The sequence below is a fragment of the Carettochelys insculpta genome, chromosome 6, assembly GCF_033958435.1.
Source record: "Carettochelys insculpta isolate YL-2023 chromosome 6, ASM3395843v1, whole genome shotgun sequence".
Classification (NCBI taxonomy): domain Eukaryota; kingdom Metazoa; phylum Chordata; order Testudines; family Carettochelyidae; genus Carettochelys; species Carettochelys insculpta.
Window position 1 is genome coordinate 100,789,515 of NC_134142.1, and position 23,173 is coordinate 100,812,687.

The 23,173-nt window shown below is 38.3% G+C and overlaps 1 protein-coding gene across 6 annotated transcripts in view; it reads right to left on the reverse strand.

The window, feature by feature from the left end:
• Nucleotides 1-23,173, reverse strand: part of NAV2 (neuron navigator 2) — a 359,017-nt gene that overhangs the window by 46,473 nt on the left and 289,371 nt on the right. For 4 of the 6 annotated variants that reach the window (XM_074997678.1, XM_074997675.1, XM_074997679.1 and 1 more), the window contains 10 exons: nt 22,331-22,622; nt 20,708-21,410; nt 16,035-16,502; nt 15,411-15,476; nt 13,003-13,047; nt 10,263-10,423; nt 6,508-6,696; nt 4,428-4,480; nt 1,049-1,072; nt 858-932 (listed from right to left, as the gene is read on the reverse strand). In XM_074997678.1, coding sequence (XP_074853779.1) covers nt 858-932; nt 1,049-1,072; nt 4,428-4,480; nt 6,508-6,696; nt 10,263-10,423; nt 13,003-13,047; nt 15,411-15,476; nt 16,035-16,502; nt 20,708-21,410; nt 22,331-22,622 — 2,076 coding nt within the window. The remainder of the gene's footprint in view (nt 1-857; nt 933-1,048; nt 1,073-4,427; nt 4,481-6,507; nt 6,697-10,262; nt 10,424-13,002; nt 13,048-15,410; nt 15,477-16,034; nt 16,503-20,707; nt 21,411-22,330; nt 22,623-23,173) is intronic. The other 2 variants (XM_074997676.1, XM_074997677.1) reach the window with 2 other exon arrangements.

The window sequence follows — 23,173 nt, forward strand, 5'->3', positions numbered from 1 at the left end:
GCAGTCGGCTCCCCTTTCTATTTTCTAAATATGATGGCAGCAGCCAGAAGATTAGATTACATCATGTCTGGCTGACACACTGACATACATTAGCTCCAGTTTTGACTTCCACTTTGTGAAGGATAGTATCATTTAGCCAAGTCCATTCTACATGTTGGTGGATTTGCTGTAACCATCCATTCAAGAGCTAATGGCCAGGATTTCCTTACTGATATCTGTGAGTTTTCAATCCTTTGTTCCAGATGGGATATAAGATAATTATGTCATTTCATTGCTGTGAATATTCCTCAAGGCAAACAAGTGAAAACACAATGTACTCTGATTTGAATCATATACATTATGCTTCTTAGACCTTGCCATAAACATATTTTTGGGCCCCTTTTATATGTCAGTTTTGCCTACACTTATTATCAATCCACACTGTTGCATAGTTTGTATGCTATGGGAAAACATAATGCAAATAAATCAGGCTTCCTGTTTCTCTTCGGCACTCACTGTAACTAAGACCCTCTTATGACCTTTTGACACACATATGTGATTGCAAACTTCAATATGAAGAGGATTGAATCTTCAAAGAATCTCTTTCAGCACTAACCAAATGTACGTAGCAGTATGCTGTACATATCTAAAGGAAACAGACAAACCAGCAAAACTGTATTTCATGCTTTAAGTAATCAGTTGAACACTAGGATAGAAGACTGTTTGTTTTCAGAGTGGCCCAAAATGCATATATTTGTTTAAACACAAATGTGTGACCGAAACTGATAACAGTCCTTTGACTAATTAGGAAAGACGGAATGGTGATTTGTGCACTAAATAATTCATCTATCAGCCTCCATTTTTTGAATTGTACTCACATTGGCAGTCAACTGAGTTGTTAGAGCAGACACCTTCTCCTGGGATGCATCCAACTCCCTTCGTAGCTTGCGAATCTAAATATTGTATTGAAAAGATTATATTTTTAGACTGTAATAGATGGAATTAGAGCCAGCAGATATTCATGCAAAGTATCTTCATTGAAAGTTAATGTTTATGTATTGCTCCTTACCTCTGACTGACATTTTTCTTCAGGCTGAAACAACAGAAACAACAACAACAAAATCAGGAAAAAAACATATGAGGAATTTAAAATCATTCATTACTAGTTTATGCCAAATTTGTTACATGTAAAACTTAGGATAGAAGCCTTTATTTATTGCTGATTGATTCATATACATAGTTTTTTGCAGGCAATGTTATTCACATGACTATTTCCACTGGCTTGTCACTAAGTTCATCATTAAAAACTCTGATGTTGTAACTACTTAAATCAATCATCCTAGTTCTCTGTCTCAGTGAATTTTTAAATTCTGAATATTCCGAAATTTTTGCTGGAAAGAAAACTGCAAAATTTCATGGCTTTGGTTGTTTTGTTTGAATGTACACTAATCTGATGAAACAGAAACAAAACATATCAATGTCTCATGTGTTTTACGTTTTAAATTTTCTTTGTGACTACTTTAAGGGTCTTAATATTAAGCTTTTTAGCCACACGCTATGACTGTATCCAGTGAAATATATGGTAGAGACAACCTTGGAAGAGGTAGGAGCAGTGTGGGAAACTAAACCTCATTTGCATGCACTGCTTCCTGTGGCTTTAAGACTCCATGCCACAGAAAGGCCTGATCAATGGATTTCGAAGGGCTTTGAAGATTCTAAACATATGGGTTCTTGGGCCACTTGAATAACATCAGACACTTCAACGTTATCATAGGGTAGAGTTGTGGTACTTCTACCTTTATTTCTGTGCTGTTGCTGGTGGCAATGCTGTGTTTGGAGTGAGGTAGCTGGAGACTGGTGGTTGCTGGAGTCTAGTGGTTCAGCTCTGAAGGCAAAGCCACTACCAGCAGCAGCACAGACCTAAGGAGGTTGTGGTATGGTATTGCCAGAAATGCTGCTCTTACCCATGAAATCTGTCTAAGAGAGGGAGGGAGAGGGGAGACCAGAGTGGTGAGACCAGATTTCATAGTCTATGATGTGTTTTTCATGGAATACATTTTTCTGTGAATTTGGCAGTGCCCCCTACCTATAAGGGCCAGGTTCTATATGGCTGCACATGGAATAAGACTCCCAGCATTCCATGCTGGATGAGAGAACCTAGGCTGCACGCCCAGTACTCCTCTCCTTTATGCAACTGGACAGGAAGTGAGTGGAACTTTGGCTCCACTCCCATATGTGCCACCCAGAGCAGCTGAGCTGGAACTGTCGACTTGGTAGGAGCAAGGATGTAATTCTCCCTTCCTTGGGCAGCAGAGCTATGCACCACCTCTTCCACAGAGTGCAAAGCAAATAGGTGCTAATCCAAACAGCAGATCAGCAGTTAAGGGACTGGACTGAGACTCAGGAGATCTGGGATCAGTTTCAGTTTCCAGCACAGAATGTTTGTGACACTGGACAAATGAGAATCACGCTGTATCTCAGGTATATGGGGATAATGCTTCTATATTGTACAAACATGTTGTGAGGAAAAATTTGGTACCTGTTGTGAAGCATTTGGATTCTATAGTAATGGGAGGGCAGGGGCACATACAAGCAGCTAAGTCAGTGCACAAGTCAAAGTTACTATTAAATGTAATCACTTTCCACTGTGGATCAGATGGTAAAACTGTGGCTACTAAGCAGGGGCACAAAATTAAGAGCTAAACACAAGTATAAGGAAGATCCAAAGTTAAACTGCTGCGTCATTTTTAAACATCTCCAATATTAGCCACCATTACAATTATACAAGCCTAAGCCACACTTTTAAAAAAAACAAAAACAAAAAACCCCAATGCTTTAAATACATCTTACATTTACATGCATCATTCATTGTGATCACAATTACAGGCTGAACCTCTCCAGTCCGGCATCCTCGAGATCTGACTGGTGCCAAATGAGAGAATTTGCTGGAGCATGGGAGGTCAATACTGTCTAGCTAAAATCATGCAGGATTACGGATGTTGCCAGATGACAGCGTGTCAGTATAGAGAGGTTCAGCCAGTACTTTTGGAAGAGAACAAGAAAGGCTTATTCATACAATGAGCACCTTTATAGTGTCCTCATTTTCAATGGGATTAATTATATGAATAAGCATCCACCAATTTCAGGGCTGTTCAGTCTAGTGTCTCATGAATTTTAATTTCATGTAATTGCATTTCAGTCTAAGGCAGGGTTCAGCAACCTTTCTAAGGCAGAGGGCTGAAATTTCACCTGTTGCAGCCTATGTCCCATTTACAACATCTTCATTAATAAGTAAATAAATATTCAGAGCGTTATCGTTTAAGTGGTGGTTGGTAGCATTAGCTGGTCTTTTGTTAATCCACAGGCAACATGGCTTTGGGCAAGCTCCTAAGTGCCTGGGGGTGGAGGGGCAGGGCTGAGCGCCCACCTTGCATTCCAAGGATTGCTGATCCTGGTCCAAAGTGATGTAGCTCTAGGTTTTTGGTGTTTTAAACCAAAGGTCTTTGTTTTAGGGCCTGAATATGCAACTGTTTCATACAGCTAGTATCACTGACTTCAAAGGGACTACTTGCTTGAATAAAAATTGCAGAATCAGGTCCTTAAAGATAATGTTAATAAGTATAGTTGTGTTTCAAATATGGATGCATAGTAGTAGTGTGGTTGTATCATACTTTCATATCAATTTATAAAGTCCTCTATTAACACAAATTCGGGATTCCACTGTTGTCCCTTGTTTGTAAAAGGCCTGGGTGTCAGTTCAGATTTTCAGCCATTGTTGAGGTATATTTCCTTTAGTAACCGCTAATACTACATACTGTGAAGTAAGATACTTTTGTGAAAATATTAAAAGATAATAATGTAATACACTTTTAAAAGACACTATAATTATATTATTTGCCCCAAAATACTACTAAATGTTCTTTCAAGGTAAGATTATTAAGTGGTTGTGCAATTAAGACTTTATAAATAAAATTTCTTGGCAGAATGAGATGTAATGGTACCTTTTCAACCATTAAAATCCATTGACTTAAGATCTACTTAGAGACTTTTCAATTAGCAGATCACTGAACTATCAGATTCAAATGGCTTTATCTATTGAGTCAATGTGCATGCTGTCGGCACAAAAGGCCAAGACCATCCATTATGGTCCTTTATACCTAGACCTCCTTAGATGGTTGCAGATCTCTGATTCAGGAAACTGACTCCTGCTTTTGAACCATTATGGTTTGTCAGGCTACCATGAATACTGTGATAAATATCCATGAGCACCTTTCTGGGAACATAAAAGAAAAATATTATATAGCTAGTGTACATTATGTATGTTCATATGAGGAGAGCCATCTTCTTTACATGGCAAAATCAACTAGCACACTTAGTCCAATCAATTAACCCGTTTTATTAAAAACATTATATGACTGCAATATAATTTTTAATTTCATGACACTCACAGTTGAATAAATAGATGATGTACTGGACACCAAGGAGAGAGAAGATCCATGCACTAAAGGAAAGATAAAATAAACAAGTTGCATATCTGTAAGCACATAGTGGAATCACACAGAGCATTCACTGGATATTTTACATCTTGAAGCCCATGTTTTCATAACAATGAAAACAAAACTGAACCATCCTTCATAAACTTTATACATCTGCAATGATTTAAGTAGAAATTGCTACACCAAGGAAACAGTTCTAGAAAATGCCTTCACAAATGAATAAAAAATCACTTGGTCCTAAAACTCAAATTATTTTTCATATTAAAAAAATGAATATTCATTCCTTAGGCCTTCTGACTGTGTGACTTGCCGCCAGTGGGAGCTTATCACCCATATCTGAGAAGAGAATTTGACCCCCCAATTGGCCCTACTAAAAAGAGAAACGTATTCACATAGACAGCAGTTATTCAGCACTTACAAAATATTTTAGCTTGTCAATTGAGAACATATGAGTGCTGGATGCATTACAATCTTCAGACTAAAAGCCTGACAGAAAGCACAAGTAGGCCTTTTGGGATACACTCATTGCTCACTGGGATGCACTCATTACTGAGGCATAATTTGCAGTGAGGCAGATGTATTTTTGGCCTGAGAAGGAATTTAGTAAGGAGTCTTAAACTGAGATTTCATTAGAACCTTAATTCTTACTCTTTATGTATTCCTTCTTTTCTCCCTCAACATCACATTCAGATTAACAGACACATTCAATGTTGATAGACCCACAGATTGTTTCTATTTTTCCTTTTTTGTACCCAAATACAAGATTAGTGGCCAAATAAAGCTTTGTTGCAAGGTAGTAACTGTGGAGTAATTAGCCAAAATCAATGAATTAACCTCCATATAAATCCAGAGTATAATTTGGTCCTAGCTAAAACCTACCAGTCTTTATCAATCCTCAGAGTAAAATCTTGGTCCCACCAGAAATACTCCCATTGACTTCAGGGGGGCCAGATTTCACCAATCAGGATTGTGCGCGCCACCTCAGTAACCTAGTGATATTGTAGTCTCCCACAGAAAAGCCTGAAGGTGGAAAGGACAATCAGCCGAAGAAACTGTTTTATTTTCCAAAGGTTTTCACCGACTGGTTCCTTTAAGAGAGGAAGGCTTTGGGGGGGCTGAAACCAAAGGACCTCTGTGTGAACATCAACTGCATGCGACCCTATCCCCATCGGGGCAACATAATGTATTTTGAAGAAATGAAGTTTAACAATGAAAATGCGTAGAATTTAACTGTAACCTCTTAAAAGACTAACATGTTTCCACTTCAAGAACTTTCAATATTAATACTAAGCTTCTTGCTTCTGACCTGTATACTAAGTTGCAATACTTTTGGTCCATTATTAATCTTTCATGACAAAATATTTTGCCCAGTCCAACCTATATGCACTGATTTTTTTTATGCTCTTAAAATGTTATATTTCTCACTGAGCACTTGTCATAAGCTTTCTTTATCATAGTTCTGAATGTTCATAGGAAATAAAATAAACATACAAACTGGTTGACACTGAAAAGTTGGTTTATGAAAAAGAAAGAAAAAAGGAAATCCTACTAGCCTATCTGTAACTTAACTTTAAACCGAAACTCAAAATGCAACCAGAAAAAAAAATGTTTAAAATTCTTTCATTAAAATATGCTATTCTTTTGCCTCCTGCAATCCTGCTAGTGAAATTTCAATCCTACACACAAATTGGACAACACACACATCTGCAGAAATCAGCAAAGCCCTTATGATTTGCTTGTCTTTCTTTTCTTGCATGTTGTGAGCCTGATCATAAACTTAGTAAAATCAAAGGGATTCTTCCCATTAATGGTAATGGGCTTTGGATACTGCCTTACAGTCTATTTCTTCTCCATTTTCAAAACTGGCACAACAAAATAATTTCACACTTTTCATAGTCAATATTTTAAATAACTTAATTGGTAGGATTATGGGCCTGATCTTATTCCTGTTTAAGTCAATGAAGCTTTTTCCAATGATTTGTGTGCAAACAGTTGCCAGCCCATTAGGAGTGCCTTCGCAAGTCTGAGTTACCTTCTTCAAAGCCATCCCGAAATGACCCAGAACGGCTCATAGTTCTACTCTTCTCATCTAATGACATTGAGCTATTCCGGAAGCGTGTGTCACTGTAAGGATCATAAGGACCATCTGCATTGGAAAGGCTGTGTGTCCGTAGCATGGTTGGATTTGACAAGCTCATCTGGACTGCAGTAGTAGGACTTGCTAAAAAGGAAGGAATATATAATAGAACACAGAATTCTTATATTTCTATTTCCTACCAAAAATACTGGATTTAAGAGTAACTACAAATTCAAGAACTTTCGTTTCACAATAGTTCTGTACTACTTAATTGTTGTTTTCTAGTAGGATTCTGAAAAAGTTACAGCTGAGTGATATACATACATATACGCATGCATCTAGAACGAACAGATCAAGGGTTTTATACAAATATTACACCTGCCTCAAATACCCCTTGAAGAAAAATGTTTAGAATGAGTAAGTTCTACAGTCAGGGCTACCTTTATTTTGGAATGTGTGTGTGTACACATGCTAAATTAGCCCTGTTTATTACTAATCAGTCACTTTGTGTAGAAAATTGGTAACATCGGCCAAACTTGTCATCTAGTAGTTCCATTAGGTTTGTTACTATTCACTTGTTTCTCTGGCTGAGACTCCATTGGCTAAGAATCAAGATGAAGATTTGACAGCTGAGTCCTATCTCATCCTGGTCTATGAAGCCCTAATTTCATATTTTTTATTATGTTCTGTTGGTATCTTGGGTTCATTTGTCATCATTGATATGGTGTACTTTTCCCTTACAAAAGGTCAATTTCTTTCCTCCTTAAAGATAGCTATAATTACACCTGTGTTAAAAAGTTTGTGACTCTCCATGCCAGCACTTGCTACTGAAGTTAGAAGAAATTTACTTCCATTGCAGGACATGTCTTGAGCACAAAACATCCCAAAGGATAACACCCAAATCAGTCTCCTCCTCTATTGAAGATAAAGTTAATTATCATTCTTTCTGTTCATTTCTGTTAGCTGCATTTCTTCTGAAATATGGTCATGCAGTTGATCTTCATGTAAGTTCCAAGGTAGCTAGATGTCCCAACATTTTTACTTTTTTAGTCTGCAATGATTGTCAATTGTGCGTCACTAGGGATAGTCCAGGTTCCTCCTTGTTTCCTGCTGACACTTGTACCCCATCACTCTATTTATCTGGATTTTGTTTTGGATATTGACTTGACTAAAACTATTTTGGGCTAGTTTATAGCTTGTTTCTTCCAGTGCATTCAAATGATTGCTAGGACATGTTTGTTTCAGCTCAAAATTGCATGGGAAATAAGTGATCACTCAAGTTTCTACAACTCAGATAATATACAAAGTAGGAATGTTATGGTTTCATCGGTTAACCGGTTAGCCTAAGCAGATGAGACTTACTAGATACAGTTAACCAGTCGGGGCTGAAGCAGCCCCCAGCTGGCCCTGGGCAAGAGGTGCTCCAGCACAGAGCAGCCTCCATCTGCGGTGGCCCTGGGAGTGCTGTAGGTGGGGGCTCTCCAGGCTGGCTGGAACAGCCTGGTCCACAGCGGCTTTGGGACACTTGGTGGCAACTTGGCTGGTCTGGAGTGGTTCCTGTTTCACCAGTTAACCACTTAAACTTAACATTTTACTAGTTAACTAAGTAAATGGGATTTTACATCCCTAATACAAGCTGTTCCATAAATAAAAGGATAAGGATGGCTCACACGCACAACTTTTCTTTGAATGTTATTGCTTTATCTTTCTACCATAAAGACTGAAAATATTTTTCAAATTTAAGACAAAAAATTTAAAAAGTAACTATGGATGTTCAGAGGTAAAGTATTTGCTTAGAGTACTTTAAGTGTACATATATCACCTCGCCAGATTTATATTTTTCCCATTAAAATGAACTGCAAAAGAAAGAAAGAAATGTTTTAAATGTGTACCAGATGACAGATGCATTTGTGATAACAGGCCTTCTTCAGACTGCCTACACAGCACTCTGAAAGCTTAACTCACACAGAAAAATAAACTTTCAAATACTGTCAGGTAAGAGTTCAGTCGAGAGTATATTCTGATAAAAAACAATAACTGGGCAATGCTGATGATAGCTCTCATATATTGTTTATATCCCTTTAATGAAAATAAAATGTTATAAATAACATATTTGCTTATATAAAATATTTTGAGACTTCTCTGTTTCAGATGTTGCCACCTGAGTGCCCAAGTACTGATTTATATATCTAAACTGGGCCTTAAATGAACAGGAACTACTGAGCAATTGCTTGTAAGATGAAAGCAAGTCTATTACATGATAGAATTCCAAAACTATGGGCCCTTTAAATTACTTTGTTCCACATGCTGGTATATTTAATTAAAGTTAGCAGAATTTTATAGCTGCTTCTAGGGAACTTGAACATTTCTTCTATTTAAAAATGTAGTTATTTTAATCCAAGTTACCAAACGAAAGGATGGTAAACTTTCCAACTTAAAATTCCACTGGCTTGTCTGTGATTATATTGGATAGAGCTTTGTCTGGTTTCTTAATTAGCTGACTGAAAGTCTATACAATGAATAAAGATACCGAAATGCTTAGATGATCATATTTTTTAATATGCTTGGAGTTTAAAGATGAGGTACATGTAAGCATGTAGGAAAGTGTAGGTGCTTCCAATTTAGTAGTAGTGTAGGCCCATAAATAGCTCATATAGAGCTTTGATTATAAATACAGCATCACTGGCTGCATCTATACCAGCAAGTTCTTTTAAAATATTTTTCGAAAGAAGGGGTCTCTTTTGAAATATCCAGAGAAGCATTGTTTCAAAATTAAATTGAAAGAACACGGCCCTCCTTTTGAAAGTGCTCTTCCTCTCCCATTTCAGGAACAGCATCGTCTTTCAAAAGCTTCTTTTGAAAGAAAACATGTGTAGACGCTCCCCAGGCCCTTTTTTTCAAAAGAGTAGTCTTCATGGCACCTGATTTTTTGATCCCTAGCCTGTTCTTTCGAAAGAGAGTGTCCACACAGCCCCCTCTCTTTCGAAAGAAGTTCTTTCAGGAGAGATCTTCCAGAAGAACTTCTTTTGAAAGATCTCTGTAGTGGAGGGTACTCATCTTTTAAGTATCTCTTGCTCCTGTTTAGTTGCTCAGCTCACAATCCAAACAACACCATTTCAGGGTAGTAAATAGTCCAGTAAAACCTGTCTATCTGACCTGTTCCATTCTGGGCAGCACCATCTCTGGGTTCTTTAAATTCAGCCTTTTACCTGGGGTACTCTATGAATTTTGTCACCTTCTCCGGGTTTATACAACTTTGGTGGTGGCAAGTGAGGGAACCCAGACTGGCCCAATATTCCAGGCTCCAACCCAAGACTCCTATAAATGGGAGCCACATACCTCTTGCTGTAATGCTCTGGTATTTCCCTGGACTTCTTCTCACCTCACTGTTTTATCGTCACCTTGTACCTCAGGGCTAAATTTCTCAGGACTTCTCTCTCCCAGCTTAAGCAAATGCAGCCAGAACTAGATTCTGGTTTCCTTTTGGGCTCCTTTGGCCATGGAGGAGCACCCTTCCACATGTCCTGCAGCTCCATTTATCAGAACCTGCTGAGCTCTGACTGGCTGCTTTTAAGACACCTCTCTACACAGCCTCACTGCTCCTGTCCTGAGGCAGGGAGAAGTAGGATTGTGGGGCCACCTGGCTGCAAAGGCCAGGTGCACTCTGGCACATTATAGTACACTGAGTACAATGACACTTGATTACTCACGAAGCTGGGAGAAGTTGAATCTAGTTCCAGAGGGTGATGTTACACTGGAGCCAGATGAAAATGGAGAATTAACAGCAGTGTCCTGAAGGCCTCCTGCCGAATGCGAACGTAGCCATTCTTTTGCATCCTCTTGACTACGAAGTTGGGATGAAGGGGTATACCTGAAAAACCAGAAATTTTTTTAAAATTTATCTTAAAATGTCATTAAACAACAGTTGGAAAAAAATTCTTCCAATAAAATTTAAGGACTAAATGATATAAATTAAGCCTTTTGTCCCAGTCCCAACTCATTCCACTGGAGTTCAAAAAGTGCATCTTTTTACAATGGATTCTACAACTGCTAAGAAGGAAAGGAGCCTTAAGGCCTTAAGTCTGCTCTGGCAACAACAAATGTATGTTTACAGCCAATCACATAAGTCACTGCTTGCAGAGTCAGCACCTTTAATTTTGAATTTCTTTGCTTCTTTTAGTTTATATCACAAAATTATAATTTGAACATCTCAATTCATCTTTGAAATATCTCAGGCTGTGTCTATACCAGGGAAATGAGTCGATTTCTAATATACAATTCTAGATAGAGCATTTGCGTAACTAGAATTGTCGTATCAGAATCGAGTTATTTCCCCAGGGAAGACCTAGCTTCCATAGACTTGCATTGACCTTCCTTACTGCATACTCATGGAGTACAAAGGTCGACTGCTGACCCCACAGAAATCGATTTTGTGGCATCTTCACCAGACGCAAAAAAATCAAACTCTAGAAGATCGACCCCATCTGGGTCACTCTTCCACTTAGCATAGACAAGCTCCTAGTAAGGCTCTTTGTCATTCAGATCAATGGAGTCATGAAAAGCTAGACCTTTAAACAAATTTTATTGCAATACATAGTCCCCTGAAAATAGATCCCATTTGTTCAGAATTTGTAGCATGATATCATTATGAGGAGACTGAGCTTACTCTTCTCTTCAGGGCAAGGACCTGGGTTTAACCCCAGCCTAGACTGAAATCAAAAACAAAACTCCCACTGACCGCCAGGTTTCTGCTCTGTTCTTGGAGCTGTGTTAGAATTAACTGATCCACTGTAGATGTTATACAGACAGTAACAGTAATAATAATAGTGAGAAATGTGAAATGATATCTGTTAATCTGAAATACTGTAAGAGAAGTATTTGCTTAAATAGAGATAGTTCTAAAATGATCCATACAGGCAAAGATGACAACCAAAAGACACTTTTAATGGGGTTTTTTAAAGCCAAAATGTCCAAACCTACAAAAGTCTAATTGCTTGTAAAGAACAGTTACATTTGTTTTTACTCAAAGATATAACTTTTGTCCAAAGTAGCTATACCATTAATGTCCCTTTTATCTTAAAAATAGCACCCAATAAAGCTCAGTGGAATTTTACTTATGAACTTCTGTACCTCTGATAAAATATATCATTCAGTCTTAGAAAGTAAACATTTATGGAGAATTAATGTCTTTATAAATAGGCTTGGATTTAGGCATTTGATTTAATATCCAATTTAATATGCTACATTGAATTCAGTCTGGTCACCTGTAAGATACTGTTTGCCAGTGAAGAACAACAATGAACACTATAAGAACTTGGCCAAAAGAGTTTTTTTTAAAGTACATTCTTAACTTCTGCCCAAGGCCTCAATCCTATAATTACCGTCCCTGATTTAGGACCATTCATATCTAAAGTTATGCACATGCATATGTCTTTTTGGAACTGGGGCCTTCTTTAACAGTCACTTCACTTTAACACCTACTTAAAATAAAAACAACATAAAATTAATACCTACCTCTTCAGCCCTTGAGTGTTTCAATCGTAAAAGATAGTGTTGATTAACTAGATGCACGTTTGACATAGAAACATTTTACATAAAAATTTCATTCTATGAAATACTTTTAGCACCCAGCTCAGTGCAATAAAGCCAGTGAAAAGAACAATGTGTTTATAGTGCAGAATAAATTACAGCTGCAATTTCAAGCCATCAGTTCAGTAATTTTAAAAGCAGCATTAAGCAAGCCTGAAGTTTAAATGTCTTAAGCTAGCCAGATATTTATTGTGAATTCTGTGACATTGACTTAAAGCATTTAATTTGTAGCCTTAAAGTTAATAGTTTAACTAAGATTGCTTCTGGTAACTAAGGGAGGAAAAATGTTTCTCAGTGCTTTTTTCTAGATTTCAATACCCCGTGCATATCAAACATACATCAGGAACAGACATTTACCAAATGTTTGTCTGATGGTTTTTCTTTCATACCTCAAACTGTCTCTCTAGAGAGCCATTAAAAGTGTATTCTGAAGCAAAAACAATTTTAATTATTTTGAATTTAATCATAAAAAGTTCATTAAAATGTTGTAAATCAATTTTCTCAAATAAAATCTTCAGGGTTCCAGGAACTGCACTATGAAAATGAACACACCTAGTTTAGTGCACTAGCCATAAAAGCTGCAAATTATTGCTTTCAAATCAAGCCCAATGATGGTTTATGAGATGCTTTTCAGCAATTCAGCCAACAAAAGCCACAGTTCCTGCTCAAGCAACGAAGCCGCTAGATGAAGAAAAGAAACATGTTGGAAAAGGGCCTTTTTTGGGGAGTTGAAAGAAAGAAAGAAAGATTGCTGCCACCCCCTGCAAAAGCGGAGACCACTACAAACAGCCACAACAGAAACACAAAGCAAAGCTCCAAAATCACAACAAAAGCTGTTATACTATGTGGAAACACCAATACCTTAGTCCCTTCTTAGGCAAAGTGTTCCTATCAAGATGTGGGTCGCTGTAGAAAAGTTAAAAGAAAAGAACTTCAGAGGAGAACAAAAGGAGGGGGAAGGATTAAAAATCAGAATGAGGAGAGAAGTATAAACACCTGCATCACATTTTCAGAGGAAAAAGTGATGCACCCTATCTAAGTAAACATGCAACAAGAACAAAAAGAAAAATGCCTCCTAGGCATGTGTGGGTACATGCATTAGGTATCATGCTAATGAATTTCATCTGCTCACAAAAGTGGTGTTGCTATTTTCCTTTTTTCTTAGTGAACAAAAAATGGCTCTTTAAAAATAAGACTATGCTTCAACAAATGAATGCTTAAAATATAAATTTAAACAGACGTGCAGCCACAGACTTGTGAATACTGATTATTTCTCAAAGTCAAAAGATGCTCTGATATCATTTCCTTCTGCCTTCCTCAAAGTACAAGTTCAGTCATTTACCATCAATTAGGCCTAGTCTACACCAGGGAACGAAGTTGATCCCAAATACACAATTCTAGCTAAACCATTAGCATGCCTAGAACCAAAGTATCAGGATCGACTCTGTTCCCTGTTGTAGATCTGGGTTCTTTGGGCTTATGCTGATGTCCCTTACTCCATGCAATAGTGTGGAGTACCAGTGTCATGACTGAGACCAAAGAGATTGATTTTGCCACATCTTCACAGACACAGCAAAATCAAACTCCAGGGGAATGAATGTAGCACACAGAACCAGCAGATACCCCTTAGATTATGTCTATATGTACAGAAATGCAGAGGCCCAGCATTACTGATACAGCTGCGCCACTGTGGTGAAAACACTCTATACTGCTGGGAGAAGGCATATAAAACCCACCTCCATTAGGTGTTACTCCACCTCTGTGTTGATGGGAGGAGCCTTCCTGCCAACAGAGTGCCATGCACACCTATGCTTATGCTGGCATAAGAGTAACTTAAGTTACCCAGAGGAGTAGTTTATACACACCCATGCACAACATAAATTATCTTGGCATTAACTGTAATGCAGTCACAGCCTTACTTGCAATATAATATAGTGCAGTAATCTTTCGAGATATGTGCATAAAAATGATCGTACCTTGCATTTATGCAAGAGGGGTTGTGGGGGAGGGCAGTCAGTGCCATGGGGGGCAGGGAGACCTGCAGCCCCACAGCTGGAAGCCAGCACAGCCAGCTGCAGGGTGCCTGGCCGGGGCGGAGAGCCCCACAGCTGGAGGCCAGCAAAGCCAGCTGCAGGTTACTGCTTGGTTCCCAGCTCCCAACCACTTGCAGGATCAGGAAGCTGACCAGCCACGAGTTGGTCAGTTTCCCAGTCCCACAAGCTGCAGGGAGACTAGAACCAGGATGCCCCCCTCGTTCCTGGCTCCCCACTACTCTGGTCAGTTTCCTGGATCCTGCAAGTCCAGGGGAACTAGGAACCAGGAGGCAGCCTGGTTCCTGTTTTCCCTTGACTTGCATGAAAATTTGAGCTACGCCACGGTTGCTGGAATGCAACCCCTGCATAAATCGAGGGCTTACTGTAGCTGCTTTTCAAACTGGCCCAGATTTCAAAGACTTCTAGTATTTCAATTTCAATTCCATCTTCTGTGTGAAGTCAATCACATAGCATTTGCAAAAAGCAAATATTTGTTTTCATATAACTGGCAAATGGAAAACTGGCTTTTCTTTTTGTCAGGAGGGCACATTTTTAACTGAAATAAATATATGTTTAAATTAATTTATTTACTGCAAAATATCATTATCAGTTCCTAGATGTAGGATTAGCCATGTCATAGCTGAGTGGAAAAGCAAGCTGGAGCCATTAGTTTCATGTCCATGGCTTTCCTGCGTTCAGTTCTATAAGAGTGGACACACACATAAGTCTGCAAGGCACCTATGAACTAAACTGAGTAAAGGACTTACAACACTGAGTGTACTGAACAACACTGGAACTTCATGACACAGGTGAAAAGCCTGAAACGCAGTGGAAAAAGCAGCATGCCATAGGAATGCTGAAATGCTAGTGAGAGTTCATCGTGGTAGGTACAAATTGCAGGATTTTAAAACTGCCCTTTGGCAAAGAACAAACCAAAACAACCAACCAACAAAACAAAAAACAAAACCAAACAAAATAAAAAACCCAGCCAACTAACAAAAAAAGAACCCCAAATGAAAACCCAGAAACTAAATTTGTCAATTATGGCATATAGCATCCCCCAGCTTTAATTAAGGGGACTCTCACTGGCATGTCTATGTGTCACAATTTACACCTGGCAACAAACACAGCAGAAGTCTCAAAATGAGCCCATCTCTCACAAGACACTTTGCTTTATAAATGTGGGCAACAAGACCCAGAGCTTTTGTGCATTCTACTGCCTTGAGACAGCATTACCTGTCCTGTCTCCTGGGTAAAGTATTTCTGCAGAATTTGGGACTAGCACCAGGGGAAGAGAGAGGGCTGGAAGAACAAGTCCAATGAGACAGAAAACAAGAAAAGGAATATTAGCATGAAAATGGGATAGAAAGGGGAAGGAGTTAAAACAAAAAAAGTTAGAACTTTTTTTAGCCATTGTTTTCTGCTACAGAGTGCAACAAAATTTTAGAAACAAAGTCATACAATAAGCTAAGACTAAATTCCAAGGTTTCAAACTACACTGCCTTCTACAGACAGTGACCTCTCACTGTTTGCTCTTCAAGAAATGTTTATATTCTACTTAGATTAAAATACCAGACCAATCACCACAGGTCACCAGAATTTATTTTCCATATCCTACTTCTCTGAAATATTATTAAAACAAACCCATTCATTTTAACCAGAAAGACTTGGCTTCTCAAAACAGGATTAAAATACTGGTAATGTAATTCGGAACTGAATTCCTTGCTTGAATCGGCCATTTTTGTGTCTTTTGGTAATATCCTTCCATCTTTCCCTTGATGGCAATCTGAATTGCAAACTTCAAATATTAGTTACAGTTGCCTCATTATATTTATGGAGTCAAGGCTTAAACCTACTCACCTTTCAGACAACGTTGTCTTAACACTGTTGGTTCTGACAAAGGGAGTCAAAGAATCATCTTTAGAAGCTGCAATCAAGCCACTGGACGAATTATGGCTCAGCCCACCTCCGCTGCTGAGAGAGATATCAATTGATTCACAGCTGGTGTGAAGACTGCTGACAGACTGGTATCCAATGCCATCCTTGCTAGCAGCAGAAGAGCTACTTGCGTTCGTACCCCAAGTTAAACTGTTCGAGGGAGCTGAATGGGCAGAACTGGGACTAGATGCTAATGGAGACTGGTTCATGTCTGTGTTTTTACTGTAAAGAGGACTGCTGCCCCCACTGCTCAGTATGCCGCTGCCAGAAGGAGAATCAAGATTACCCGGCTGGTTCAAGGTGGCGAGAGGATTGGAGATCACCACTGAATTTTTCATATTTTCTGCTGTTGTTATGGGAACTTGTTTACTTGGCTTTCCACCAAACAGCCTGTAGAAAAAGTTCAGAGAATGTAACAAAAATTTCATGAAATTGATTGTAAAATGACTAAGATATTTTATACATATATTATTTCTCTTTAGACATCTGGAAGACTACCACTGGAAAACGACATATTCAATTATATTGAGAGTCCAGCTGTTACATCTATAAGAAATGATACAATAATTCTGGTAATAGCTGAAAACCCCTTTATAAAAAGAATTTTTTGTTGCTTGCTAAATCAAAGAGAGAGAGAGGTTCTGCCGGCAAGAAATTTCCTGCCAGTAAATTGTCTGTCTTAGCGATTCGTACTGACAACCATGAATTGATGGCCATACTTTTCCCTTCCTTGCCATTAATAAAGCCAGAGAAAATTATTATTCCAACTTCAGACACATCTTAGTTTTCGTTGTATGAATCCTCATTCATTGCTTTCACAGAACTAAAAAATATTAGCCATTTTATCATCTGCTTCCTGAGAGAAATGGATTTTACCTGTGACAATACAGAACTGATGACTTTAAAGCATGGAATATTAGACTGGATGTTATTCAGCTCCACAATCACTCAAATTATATCTTAAAGGATAGCACAGTTTTCCAAGGGAAAGATTTTGATTTTTGCATTATCAATGAGCAGTCCATAGAAAAGTATCTGAAAAAATCCCTTGCAAAAATCAATGACATCTAGAAATTTTCCCTAATTTTCCCCTATCAAAACCAATGTTCTGGCTAAATCATTTAAATAGCCTTTGTTACCTTCATAAGAGCCATTGGGGAAAACTTTCAAAAGCGCTTAAGCTATTCAAGATATCCATTTTCAAAGGGCCTTAAACACTATGGAACTAAGTCAATGGCACTTAGATCCTAAGTCCCCACACTACTTTTAAAAAAATTACATAAGCTCCTAAATCATTTAAGTGCTTTTGAAAATTTCACCTACTAGGAGCAGTGGTTATGACATTTCAGACAGCTTCCTGCTATGAATGTATCAATGTGCAATTTTCTATTATCTATAAACAACTTCCTTAAGAGACTCCTAGATTTCTTCAGCTTAGGACCAAACATGATCACTGCATAATGGTGATTTGACAGAGGAGAGCCCTGCAATACATACAACCCCTGATCCCAGACTGTACTGTGAGAGTTTTTATCTTAATCTCATCTTTGATCTTGTATGCTTGTTGTAACTACATTCAGAAAACTATTAGCAGCCATCAGATCATGAAGGAGAAGAATACTCTTGAGTAGTAGAGATTTTTGAGGCCAAACTAATGCTAATATCTCTCTGAACATGGGAGTATACATCTCAAAAGAAACTAATTATCAATATCCCAATGCTTACTCAGAGACCAGACTGAAAAGACTCCAGAGGGAGATAGTAGTATTTTCTTCGTTCTAACATAGAACAATGGCAAATTCGTGCTTTAAGACAGGTCACCACCACCCAGAATATAGCCAATATGTACAACTGCCAGCCCGAATGAGATGATCCTGTTGTATGGATAACATCTCCTGGCATGCTTCTTACCAAACCCAATTAAATAAGGGAGGGAAAAAGTCGGTATACAAAAAAAGTCAAAATCATGGAGCTGGACATCCAAGGAGGATGGGATCCAAAAAATGTACCTTTTTAACTCAAAACCTAGCTCAGCAAATCGGTAGTATCAAAATACATACATCCTTGGAAGGTGACATCCTGTAGACAATTAGAATATTTTTGCTCCTCTCCTAACAGAGACAGCCCAGTGAGGCCTGGCCAGTAGACAGGGCCCAAGGTGGCATGTTGACAGTGGGGCCTGGCTGGTGGGTGCTACTTTCATTTGGAGCCTTCAATTGCTGGCCTTCCCCCAAGGCTGGGCCTGTCTGCTGGTCTTGATGAGAAATAGGCGTAGCTGACCCTGGGTCATGTCTTTAGGGATGCATCAGAAGAGTGAGCACAAAGACTCACAAAACAAGTGGCAAAAACACCTGCATCAGTTTTTGTTTTTTTTTTGTACTCTAGATTGGTTTCACACAACAGAAAGTACTAGATGAACAATATGCTGGAAAAATTAAGACAGTGCTGTCTTTTTATTTGCTGTGTAAAATCAGCATGGAATATTAAGTGAACACAAACGTGCAACAAAATTCTCAATATTACACTATGACAGTGCTGGTGCCCAGCAACACAAACAAAGGGCAAATTCCACTGAAAACAATTCAGCTGTGCCAAGGATACCTTTATTTACACAGTCAGGTGACAACTGAAGAATGAAATAGCTAACCAAGAAAGTGAAGGTTTAGATTAAACCTTAACCTCTTCCACAAAAGCTCTCTATGCCACTTCATAGTCTCTCAGGGTCTGTTCTTAAATGTTGCATGTATTTCACACATTGGAACAATAGAAGTCTAGCAAAGTGGTTTTCTAGCGATGAAAAGAAATCTATGCTTGAGTTTGATTATTAACATATTTGAGGCAAGCAACACGGACATTTTTCATTTATGGTGTAATACCCTTTAAATCAAATCTTCCTATTTCTTGTTTAAAACTGTTAATTGTTGAAAATTAATTTTTCATAAAGACATAACTTTTCTAATCATGCCCAGAAATAGGAAACTCACTAAACTACAATATCCTGCTGAGTTATACTTGCACACTATTTTCAAAGACAGCCATTCATCTCAAAAGAAATGAAATATTCATTTGTCTTTCTAGCTGGAACCCAGGTCAATATTACAGGAACTAAGCTGAAGTTGGCAACTTGAATGGAATATGGCATCCTCACTTCATTTGAAGTAGGATAATGTCAGTGTAATTGCATGGAGATGAAATTATGATGTCAAGACACAATGAAATCCTGAATACTGCAACTCAAAAGAGACTACGTTACTTATGGTGTCAAATTCAAATGGAAAATAATGTTACTGCATACCTTTGTTACAGTTAAGACCTTGATTCAAATGCTGCAGAAAACCAAGGAAACCCACTCAAGAACTTGTATTAAAAATAATTGCAAAGGAGCAAAATGTATAAGGTCATAAAGGCCTAGGAAATAAATCATTACACACACCAAAATAAATAAATAAATAAACAAATAAATATTTTTGTGAAAAATAAGAAAATCCAATGTGGCTGACAAAGTACTTTTAATTAAGCTGTTGTGTATGTCCATACTCTGGCACCTAAGGTAACGAGTCTCACCACACAGGACAGCATTACTTGCAACAGAGTAAAATACTGTATTGGGCCAAGTAGGTGAACAGATGAATATACACTGGATCAAATCGTGTTCTCTAACTAATACTATGTGTAAATCTTGTTGAATTTTGGACTATTTTCCTGTCTTACTGCACAATGTAAGTATAATGGGGTGGAATCAATAGTTCTACAGGAACCTGTAACTTTGGTTCTGTGGGTTTATGGCTCAGTTTTTATAATGTTTTCAAGAACAAGTTGAACCTCTCTAATCTGGCACTCTCTCGTCCAGCAACCTCCATAGTCAGACAAGATTTTAGCTAGCCACTAATCCACTTATCAGGGGTGTGGGCAAGTTTCCAATGCTCCCATAAATGTTTTACAGCCATCGGTCCTGGCTCTGAGTGTTCTGTTCTGCTGCAACAAATCTTGTGGCACCTTATACACTAACAGATATTTTGGAGCATAAGCATCTGACAAAGCAGGTCTTTGCCCATGAAAGCTTATGCTCCAAAATATCTGTTAGTCTGTAAGGTGCCACAGGACTTTTTGTTGCTCTTGAAGATACAGACTAACACGGCTACCTCTCTGATATAGTGTTCTGTGCTGTTATTTAGCTCTAATTTACTTCTACATGTCTTTTAAGAGTCTAGTTATGCACTGGAAGAGTTGATAATGATGCTAGACAATACTAACCTCCCTTGATTTAGCAAATTCTCTTGTTCAGCATCGGTCAGGTCTGAAGGATACCACACTAGAGAGTTTCAACCTGTACTAACTTGATTCTGAATTAGACACAACTGCAGTCATTTTGGTGGATGTTTAACAATCAATTTCAAATACTTAAATTTGCTGCTGTCCCATAATGCAATAAATGTTTACAATATTACAGACAAACATATTTTTAGTACAAAGACCTCAGGCTAGGACATGCATTAGTATGCATTAGTACAAACTCAGCCAGTCACTGCCCTGAACAGCCCTAATTATAGAACTCCAGTTAATATACTTTCACACTGTATAACTTTTTTGCTTACCTGCGCAAAGTGGGAGAGGCCACGTCAGGGTACTTGGCTCCTTGCTGGTGAGCACTTTGAGGTCCACTAGAAGCAGCCTGTGATGCAGGGTTGACTTTAACAGAGTTACATGAAGCCACGCTTTCATTGTCAGATGAGATCCCTTTCTCTTTATCAGTTTGGTTAACTAGACCTGTCAGAGAGCTTCCGAGGGGCACCTTAGCTGGCTCTCTCATTTTAGGAACAGGCAGCCCAGCTGACTTGCTACTTATGTTGGAGTCTATGCTACTGGTACTAGATCTATTACCAGCTCCACTCCTGCTACTGGATTTACTGGGTCTGGGTAAACTACGATACTGAAGATTAGTGCGGGCACTAAGTGCTAAGTAACCATCGTCCTGGTTTTGTGACCCATCAACACTAGTTTTCCGACCAGTGGACCGACCAATGAGTCCAGATGATTTAGGGATTTTGCCCAGTGTGGCTGATCTGCTGGTGATAGTCGCACCACTGGCAGTAACCATAGGCATGCCTTGAACTGACCCACTCTGTTTCTTAAATCCAAATGTATTTGTACTGGCAGCAGGTGTTCTAGGGTTACTTGTGGGTGGCTTTTTGGATTCATCACCACTGCTGCGTCCTGCATCTGATGGAGAACGTTTAACATGTCCAGATTTAGGAGAAAGTCTACCTTTTTCTGATACCTTGGCATCATCAGTTTTGCCTTAAAAAAAAAAAAAGGAAAAAAAAAGTCTGTTAAACAAATTGAAAATGCTAAGCAAATGGTAAACATCAAAGCATCATGAGAAGCAAAAGGATATGTGACTAAGAATTATGATCCAGTTTGCATGAAACTAAAATGTACTACTGAGTGTTATATATGCAGGCTTGTCAGAGGAGAGCACCTGGTGTGTTTGCCCTTGAGAACACAAAAGACCAGCGAACAGAGAGTTAAGATGTAGTGACGGATAAATAAGAAGCATTTTTCTTTGTGATTGCCATTGATTGGAGCTCTTTTTGAAAATAGTGCAGTGATATGATATGGTAACAGTAAATATCTTTTAGGAAAAAATGTCTATGTAACTGGCAATGGCCCCATTTCCAAAACAGACCTTGAAATTTCCATACACAAAAGCGTATACAACAGAGTGTGAGTGAAAGTGTAATTTATCTATTTGCATGTACAAATACTGTTTAAGCTCATGTGCTTTATATAAAGTAAGCTGCTAATTTAGCCATGAAAAAGCTTCTTTCACGCAACTATCCTTTGTCATGTAAAGTCTAAGATCCGAGTTATTCTTAATCCAGGAATATGAAACTGGAATTCCATTACTGACAGTCACAAGAAACAAGACTATTGCACTGCAAAGATTGTGTTCAATGAACAGTCTAATTTAAGGGACATCAAAACAGACAAACAATAACCAAAGCATTTTAGCATACTCAATATATTCACACAGAGCCATAAAACAGAAATAAGGAGATCTGATATGCTGTAGATATATGCACACACACACACACACAAAAAATGTACAAGTAAACCAAGAACTAGTTAAAGTTCATTTCCAGCTCAGCAAAGCAGCTCAGAATTTTATTTTTCAATTGTAAACTGTTGGCCTGCCAGTGTGATAAATTTTTCCTCACCTGTTCCTGGTGTCTTCAGTGAGCCTGAGGTGGCTGAAGGCTTGGTCCTCGGTGTAGTAATGCCAACCTGAGCTGACATGCCCCGTCTCCAGGAACCAGTCTGTGAAATTACAGTGTTCTTCCTCCCAGAAGTGCTTTTATCCGATTCATCAGATACATCAGAAGGATTTCGCCTCCATTTGGATCCAGAATCCATCTTTATTCCACTATCTGATCCGCCATCAGATTTCTTGACTTCATCACTGGACCACAGTGAATTTCGTTCAACCTGTGAATGCTTTTCTGCATCAGTCTAAGGGAAACAGTATGTCACAACAGAATCTCTATTGTAAATTCCTTTCCCAAATCCTTCCTTTTCTTAGGGTGCAAAATCTAGAACCACCAAACTGATTAAAAAATTTACTAATAATTTTTGTTTATGCTTTGACATTTTACTTTGTTCATTAAGTCTGCTTTTTTGCCAGAGTAAACCCAAGATATATAATGAATCTTATATGTTTGCTTTCTGATACTCTGGGAAAAAATGAGTAAACAGTCAAAACCAAAAACCAACAAATAAACCTGCACCAAACATCTGATAAATAAATAACAAAGAGAATACTCAGTTCATTGTCATTTACCTCCTCCTTGAGTTTTATGTGAACCTTTTCATTGCAATGCATGAAAAATCATTTCAAACACGTGCAGCTAGCTTTTCTTTGTTCTTGCTGCTTTTCTATCTCTTGTCTGGCAATCTGATCTCCAGAACACAGCGAGGTGGCTTTTTACATAGACTAAAAGATGTGGAATGCTGTTAGTTTTAATCTAACCCATTAGAAAGACACCAAAGAACTGGAGAGAAAT